An 8,862-nucleotide genomic window follows, 5' to 3' on the forward strand; every position below is an offset into this window, starting at 1 on the left:
TTTTTTTTTTTTTTTTTTTTTTGAGACAGAGTCTTACTTTGTCACCCTGGGTAGAGTGCTGTGGTGCCACAGTTCACAGCAACCTCAAACTCCTGGGCCCAACTCCTGCCTCAGCCTCCTACATAGTTGGGACTACAGGTGCCCGCCACAATGCCCAGCTATCTTCTGGCTGTAGTTGTCATTGTCGTTTGGCAAGCCTGGGCTGATTTGAGCATGCCAGCTCTGGTGCTGAGCTACAGGTGCCCAGCCTTATTTTGAGATGGAGTCTTGCAATATTGCCCAGGCTGGTCTTGAACTCCTAAGTCAAAAGATTCTCTAGCTGGCTTCCAAGTAACTGGGATTATAGGTGCATCCACTATGCCTGAATCCCAAGTTTTATATCAGTTGTTACTAAACTTATAGAAGAAAGAGGATGTTGAGAAAAATTGAAATAGCTAAGAGGTAAAATTAGCCTCACATTGGGATAACGTATGTTATACTGTAATAGAGGTTTATAGTGAAAAGTATTAAGAGGTAGAGTGATAATTTCAACCATATTTTGAATTTCTTGGTGACATTACTGTAGAGGTCTAGAGCATCACCTTTCAGTATGATAGTCACTGGCCACATGTGTCTCTTTTAAGTTTAATTAAAGTTAAGAAAAATTTAAAATTCAGTCTATCAGCCACCCTAGCACAGTTCAGGCAGTCAGTTGGATGGTGCAGATATGGGACGTTTCTGTCATTAGACAGTATTGTTCTGGAGACTTTTATTAGTTCCTTTATCAATATGTATGAAATTTAAAATGTTTTAAAAAAATTCATGATTCAATTAAAGGGAATAACTTGTTTTGCTACTGGATAGTGTTACAAGAATCTCTTTTTAAATAAATTCTCTTGGATTTGGCCACAGTAGCCGTTTCGTGTTTGTACCTGGTCCGGAGGATCCTGGATTCGGTGCTATCTTACCGAGGTAAGTTTCATTCAGATTTTTGCAACAGTAAAGAAAACTTTGTAGAATCTTAAAATATGTACCATATCACAGAAACTGTTTTTCTGTATAGGCCGCCACTTGCTGAAAGCATCACTAGTGAATTCAGACAGAGGGTACCATTTTCAGTTTTTACAACTAATCCTTGCAGGTAAATATTAGTGTTTTGTGTTATGCGTTTTCCCCTTTTCCTTTAAAATTTAAGTCAATTCTTAAAAATTTGTCTCTGAATTCTGACTGCTATAGAATAAATATAAAAAGGCAAACTTTTTTTTTTTTACGTTTCACAAAACTTTGAAAATACTTTAACTGTATTAAATGATTCACCGTTGGTGCTGCTCACTGTGGTCAGAGGCCACGTGGGATAGCCCATGAGTCAGCCTTGGCTCGCCTCTGGTTTGCCTGTGTACACGCCTTATCCACGGTCCCATGGTTTCAAATATCATCTGTGTACTGACACCTCCTGCATTTATGTGTCCACCTCGGATGGTTTTTCCAGACCCCAGACTCATGTGTGTAGTTGCCTGCTTACCATCTCCTCTTGGATCAAAGTGAACTGAACTTGCCCGGGTACCACACCAAGCTGTTCTGTAGTCTTTCTCATCTGAGTTCATGGAACCTTTATCCTTCCAGTTGTTCAGCCTAAAACCTTTGGGGTTTCTCTCACATGTAATTTGTCAGGAAGTCCTGTGGACTTCAAAATATAGCCAGAATCTGGCCACCTCCCTGTACCTCCACCTCCTTGACCCTGTACCATCTTCTCCAGCCTGGGTACCTGTGATAGCCTCCTAACTGGCCCCTAGTTTCTACCACCTCCCCTCTATAGTTTATTTATTTATTTATTTTTGAGACAGAGTCTCTCTTTGTCACTCTCAGTAGAGTGCGTGGCATCACAGCTCACAGCAACCTCAAACTCTTGGGCTCAAGCAATTCTCTTGCCTCAGCCTCCCGAGTAGTAGGGACTACAGGCACCTGCCACAATGCCTGGCTATTTTTAGACACAGGGTTTTGCTGTTTCTCAGGCTGGTCTTGAACCCATGAGCTCAGGCAGTCCACCACCTTGGCCTCCCAGAGTGCTGGGCCATCCCCAGCCTAGAGTTTATTCTTGACTGGTCCTCTAACATGTCAGACGCATTATGTCTCCCTTCCTGATCTGGAAAGATGGGGCCGTCATGTCATTCAGTGACAGCCATCTCCTTGTACAGATGGTGAAGGCCCCGTACTATCTGGCCCCTCTCGCATGTCTGATTTCCTCTCCTCCTCATTTGCTGCAGCTCCCTCCGCCTCCCTGCTGTTCCTCAAACATGGTGGGCATGCTCCAGCCTGGGGCCCCTGGGGCGGCCGCTCCCTCCACCTGCAGGGTTATTCCTCTGGGTGTCTGCTTGACCAAGTTCCTCCCTCTGTCAGGCTGTGTTCAAGCCACACTATGAGCCCTGCCTGTGCCAAGGTTCCAGACTTCTAGATGCTGTCTTCCCCAAGTGACCCCTGTTGGCCTTTTTCTTTTGCCCATACACTTAAGCATCTGCAACAGACTATGTAATTACGTATTTGTTGTTTATTTTCTTTGCTCCCTTCCTACTAGAATGTAAACTACATGAAGGCCAGGATGGTTTTGTTCTGTTTACTGGCCCCTAGAATAGTGCAGGCACATACTTAGAGCCCACTGGATAACTGCTGAATGAATGGGTGACTAGACAGACTGGTTGAAGTTTGGGAAGTGGGGATGGCTTTGTATTGTAAGACATGTTGCCTTTAAAATTATCTCATTTTTTTCCTGAGGAAGTTCAACTACTCTTTTCATTTCAGAATTCAGTATTGTACACAAGAAATTATTGTCTTTCGTGAAGACTTAGTAAATAAAATGTGCAGAAACTGTGTCCGTTTTCCTAGTAGCAGTTTGCCTATTCCTAATCACGTAAGTACAGTCATCTCTGTAAAACTATCTTACTTGTTACATATGCAGTTTTATTAAGCCACTTAGTAATTTTCCCGTGTGTTACGATGTTTTTTATTCAAAATAATTTGAACATACTTTTTTCAGCAAGTTAATTTTTATTTATTTATTTGAGACAGAGTCTCACTATGTTGCCCTCGGTGGAGTGCTGTGGCGTCAGAGCTGACAGCAACCTCAAACTCTTGGGCTTAAGTGATTCTCTTGCCTCAGTGTCCCAAGTAGCTGGGACTATAGGTACCTGCCACAACACCCGGCCATTTTTGTTGTGGTTGTCATTGTTGTTTTAGCTGGCCCTGGCCAAGTTCAAACCTGCCTACCTTAGTGGATGTGGCTGGCGCCATAACCACTGTGCTATGGGCGCCGAGCCAAGTAAGTTCATTTTTATTAGTAAGTCAGTGTTTCTCACCTTTCTGCTAAAGTATCCCCTGATGGACAGAGGAAATCTCAGAACAAGCAGGACAGTTCCTTGAAGCTTCCTTTTTTGCCTTTAAAATGCTTTCTAAAATATTCATATTTACCATGTTTTATATGCATTTTGCATGGTATGTCCACATCAGAAGGATGCACACTGTGGATCTTGTAGATGTAAGGTTCCCTGTCTACCCTTGTTCAATCTCTGCTTATGTATAGCTCCATCTGAGGAGCGCAGAAATAGACCAGAGGGTGTTTTTATTATTTGTTTTATAACAAAGTTTATGTACACTGAATTTTGATTCTTGGCTTTACTCAAGCTGTGAAACTATTTTTAGGTGAATAGAATTAGCAAATGTGTTTATTATACAGCTATAAGTACAACTGATCCAATATGACTATTTAGGGGAGTCACTTTTATGGTATTTAGTATTAAATGAAAGTGTAATAGATACTTTTGCCTAAAATACAGAAATAATTTCATATTATACCAATGTTTCCCAAAGTTTTGTGATTCAGAGCTTTCCTAATTGTTTCTCAAATTTTCTAAGTCCTTTTGCTGATCAAAATTTAGTTTGCAATTATTCGTTTCTTCACTTACACAAATAAACTGAAGTTTGCTTTGTTTTGTGTTCCTCTGTAGTTTGTAAAGACTATCTTATCCCAAGGACATCTGGCCCCACTGCCTCTGCATGTTAGCCCAGTGTACTGGGCATTCGACTACACTCTAAGGGTGTATCCTGTGCCGGACCTGATTGTCATTGCAGACAAATACGATCCTTTCACTTTGACTAATACTGAATGCCTCTGCATAAACCCTGTAAGAATGTAGTTAACTATGTAGTCCTTACTTTAAGTTTACAATATATACTTATAAAATTATTATTAGAGTAAAAATATACCATTAATGAAATGCTGAATTATTTAGTATACATGGAAAGTTCTCAAACTTAAGTTTTCAGGATACTATGTGACTATAAAGTAATATGACTTGTTATTAAAAAGCAAGCATACCAAAACATGAATCCAAATGAGCATCTTCCCCTTGGAAATAACTTTTTTCTTTTTTTGAGACAGAATCTCACTTTGTCCCTGGTAGAGTGCAGTGGCGTCACAGCTCACAGCAACCTCAAACTCTTGGGCTCAAGCAATTCTCTTGCATCAGCCTACCGAGTAGCTGGGACTACAGGTGCCCGTCACAATGCCTGGCTATTTTTTTTTAAAGCCAGGGTCTCACTCTTGCTCAGGGTGGTCTTGAACTTGTGAGCTCAGGCAATCCACCTGGCTCGGTCTCCCAAAGTGCTAGGATTACAGGCATGAGCCACAGTGCCCAGCCTCCCTTATAAATAACTTATCTTGGGATTCCTTTCTGAGAATTGCTTTTACGGCTTGTATCCCATTCTCTTTAAACATATTGATAGTACTTATTCACTCACCCTTGGTAGAGTGCCGTGGCATCACAGCTCACAGCAACCTCAAACTTGGGCTTAAGCAATTCTCTTGCCCAGCCTCCCAAGTAGCTGGGACTACAGGTGCCAGCTATTTTTTTGTTGTAGTTCTCGTTGTTTGGCAGGCCTGGGCTGGACTCAAACCCGTTAGCTCCAGTGTATGTGGCTGGCACCCTAGCTGCTGAGCTATGGGTGCTGAGCCAAGGAATTTGATTTTTAAAATAGTGATTATTTTATAAAAGTTAGAGTATCTACTTACAGGCATTTTTCTCTCCAAAGGGTTCTTTCCCAAGAAGTGGATTTTCGTTCAAAGTGTTCTATCCTTCCAACAAGACAGTAGAAGACAGGTAAGTGTGTTCACAGAAACAGCAAGAAGGAGCTTTCTTTTGGAGTTAGATTGCTAAAAATCAGTTGTTCTGTCAGAGTGTTTTGTTTTTTTTTTTGAGACAGTCTCAAGCTGTTGCCCTGGGTAGAGTGCTATGGCATCACAGCTCACAGCAGCCTCAAACTCTTGGGCTTAAGCTATTCTCTTGCCTTAGCCTCCCAAGTAGCTGGGACTATAGGCGCCTGCCACAGTGCCCAGCTGTTTTTGGTTGTAGTTGTCATTGTTGTGTGGCAGGCCTAGGCTGGATTCGAACCCACCACCTCTGGTATATGTGGCTGGTGCCCTAGCCACTTGAGCTACAGGTGTCAAGCTGTGAGTTGAGATCTTTAAAAATGTCTCTGGTGGCTCACTGGAACTGTTTAGGCTGAGCTTGTTGTGGTTGTGCTGTTACACAGAATTGCACACACTTGATGGTGTGTTTGTGTTGAAATAGATGAAGAACTATTTTCTGCCAGAAACCTCAGACCAGCTGTGGAGGTGAGCTTGTTTTCTTGCAGGCTGGCACCTGATGGTGAGCTTATTCTTTCTAGGTGTCAGTCTTGCCCCCACTTGGTGGATTCTCAGACCTAGGCAATTTGTCTTAAATCGACAACAAAGCAGTAGTGGGGAGCTTCATGTGAGTTTGGTGATGGTGAGCAGTAGTTGTCATAAGGCAGTCTGAAGAAAGACGGTAAAATAATCACCTGCTGGGCAGTGGTTTTCACGGGGTAAGCAATGGACCACTTGCATCACAATTCTCTGGGGTCCTTGTTAAAAATGTTAAGTTTCAGGATCTTACCCCAGACTCAGCACAGCAAAGAGTTCTCTAGATATAAGAATATGCATTTTTAACACTGCTTCCCTAGGATTCAGGCATCCATAGACATGATTTCTCTATATTTTGAAAAAGCTCCTACCCCTAAGAACGAGTGTCCACATCAAGTAATTACCCCCCAGGTTCTTGTCAGAGAATATAATCTTGAACACACAGTCCAATTATCTTTCTTTTTTTTTGTAATTAATACATTTATTTAAATAAAAATGAAGGTAAGATACATAACAAAAATTTCAAACAATACTTAATAGTATAAATTTAAAAAAGAAAATTATCTCTGCTTCCCAATCCCTGAAGCCAGGATTTTACAGTCATATATAAGTGTATGTGTAAATATATATGTATATATATGTATTTTTGAGACACAGTCATCCTCAGTGGAGTGCTGTGGCATCACAGCAACCTCAAACTCTTGGGCTTAAGCGATTCTCTTGCCTCAGCCTTCCAAGTAGCTGGGACTACAGGCGCCTGCCACAATGCCTGGCTGTTTTTTTGGTTGTAGTTGTCATTGTTGTTTAGCAGGCCCTGTCCAGGGTCAAACTCACCAGCCCTGGTATACATGGCTGGTGCCCTAACCACTGAGCTATGAGCACCGAGCCAACATATGTTTCTTGAAAAAAAAACACATGCATGTGTTCTTCCTGCTCAGTGCTCATAAAGAATGGACATCCATTAATACCATGAGATTTTAAAAATTTCATTCTTGGATTCACTGATTTGACACTCAGTTGATTCTTACTGTACTCCAGGCACTGCTTGGTTCTTGGAATGTAGCCACACACTCTAATAAAGGTCACATGGTGGCCTCTAGTTCCATATACCTAGGACGGGTCAGACTTTACCTGACCTACACAGAGATGCCTTTAGGTGAGGACACATGGTCTTCTTAAGCTTTGCCACTCCTCTTTGTGACCCTAGGGTTAAGTCACATCTGAGGGCGATAAGCCTAAAGCACACTGTCTTGTCCACCTTTAGACTGGCTTTTATGGAACTAATTTGATATAAAACTATACTATGAAAACCAATACTGGAGCTTTCAGTCTATCTCAGGACAGGAGAAATCTGTCTGCCCTAAGCAACTGTTTATCTTAGGAAGACCAAATGCCTATACTTCCCTTGCCTTACCTGTTAGGAAGCATATCTAAATTTGCAGCCCACCTCTATAGCTGCACAGGACTTACTAATGTCAGTGCTGAGGAACAGTCTTAGCCCTGGCTTTATCTTCTTTTGTGACCTGTATTTTCTCCTTATTTGAATTTCCTCAATTACTTCCTGTTATCTTTTTATTACATTTATTTCTGTAAACCATGCTATATTCTTTTTAAATGAGTTGGGATATAATTAAAACACAATGGGAATTTAGCTGACTTATTATGATAGTGGGAGACACTTCAGCTACATTTCTTGTATGTTCCCAGATTGCCATGCGGGTTCTGTGTTCTGTGCACCTTATATAATTTCTATTACTGTCCTTTGTGCACTGTATTAGAAGTCATCATGCACCTGTCCTTCTAAGTTTTTAGCATTGCATCTAGCATAGTACTTGTACTTTATACTGTTCAATGAATTGAAATAGTTGGGTAGTTGATGCTGTTTAAGTTGAAATAGTTGTTTCTCTTTTATTTTCTGTGGCCTTCGGTGCTAAAAAGCCTTGACATAATGTCTAAACTATAGTTTAATACTGGTATCTTGGGTATCTTTTCAGTGGATCAAACAGAACTCATGTATGTTTATGAGAAGAGAAAAATTCAAAACATACTGAAGTAATCTGGTCTTTCTACTGCTGTCTCTTAAACTTTTTGTTAAAATATTTGTGAAATAATATTATGGAATGAATCTTACAAATGTAGGAGATAAGGTTAACTGTATTAACATGTGCTTCCTAATAGTAGTTTTATTTAGAAAACCCCACTGTTGGTGGTGGAGTGGGGGAAATAGACATTCTCACATTGTTGGTCAGAATGAAAAATGTTGGCTCAGAGCCTGTGGCTCAAGTGGCTAAGGTGCCAGCCACATATACCTAAGGTGGCGGGTTCGAATCCAGCCCGGGCGCCAAACAACAACGATTGCAACCAAAACATGGCCGGGCATTATGCTGAGCGCCTGTGGTCCCAGCTACTTGGGGAGGCTGAGGCAGGAAACTCGCTTGAGCCCAGGAGTTAGAGGTTGCTGTGAGCTGTGATGCCACGGCATTCTACCCAGGGGGACAGCTTGAGGCTCTGTCTTAAAAACAAAAACAAACCAAAAAAAACCTCACATTTCCAAAGTGTTTAATTTTATGAGTTATTTTTTCTATTTTCAGCAAACTTCAAGGCTTTTGAGATGCTTGAAGACCATCTGAAAAAACAAAATTCATCAGTTTTCTGCCTGATTCTACATTTTATGTAATTTTGATATTGTTTACAGTAAAATTATGGTAAAAAGTTTTCTAGGAAAAAATTTAAAACTTTATTACACAAATTCACAATAGAAAAAAATAAAATACAAGTATAAAAAGTTTTAACAACCTACAATTCCAATATCAGAACTATTCTGTTAATATTTTGATATATATGCAGATTTTTCCTCTATGCCTATCTTTTTCTATAAAATATTTTGGTTTTTATACTATACCTATTAAACTTTTTTCTTTATTCATTCATACATTCCTAGGAGCCTAATATGTTCTAGCACTGGAGAATAGAGTGTTCAACCAAATAGGAAGCGTTCTAGATTTCATGATACTTACACCTTCAAATGGGGACAGCCCTACCCTAAAACAAACAAGAAAAAACAATATAGGAAACATGTGGAAGTAAAACTGATGAGGGCAATTTTATATGGGGTGTTGGTGGTGGAAGAAGTATGTCACCAGGAGTTACTAAGGTGACTTTTAAATTCC

At 40.6% G+C, this 8,862-nt stretch overlaps 1 protein-coding gene across 1 annotated transcript in view; it reads left to right on the plus strand.

Annotated features, from left to right (window-relative positions):
• Positions 1 to 8,331, plus strand: part of POLE2 (DNA polymerase epsilon 2, accessory subunit) — a 30,145-nt gene extending 21,814 nt beyond the window's left edge. Inside the window, exons 12-17 of the mRNA XM_012806554.1 lie at positions 892 to 951; positions 1,043 to 1,120; positions 2,776 to 2,884; positions 3,978 to 4,154; positions 5,062 to 5,129; positions 8,284 to 8,331. Coding sequence (XP_012662008.1) covers positions 892 to 951; positions 1,043 to 1,120; positions 2,776 to 2,884; positions 3,978 to 4,154; positions 5,062 to 5,129; positions 8,284 to 8,302 — 511 coding nt within the window. The 3' untranslated portion in view covers positions 8,303 to 8,331. The remainder of the gene's footprint in view (positions 1 to 891; positions 952 to 1,042; positions 1,121 to 2,775; positions 2,885 to 3,977; positions 4,155 to 5,061; positions 5,130 to 8,283) is intronic.
• Positions 8,332 to 8,862: the final 531 nt, after the last annotated feature.

This window comes from Otolemur garnettii, unplaced genomic scaffold (genome assembly GCF_000181295.1).
Source record: "Otolemur garnettii isolate 467f Iridium unplaced genomic scaffold, OtoGar3 scaffold00054, whole genome shotgun sequence".
NCBI lineage: Eukaryota > Metazoa > Chordata > Mammalia > Primates > Galagidae > Otolemur > Otolemur garnettii.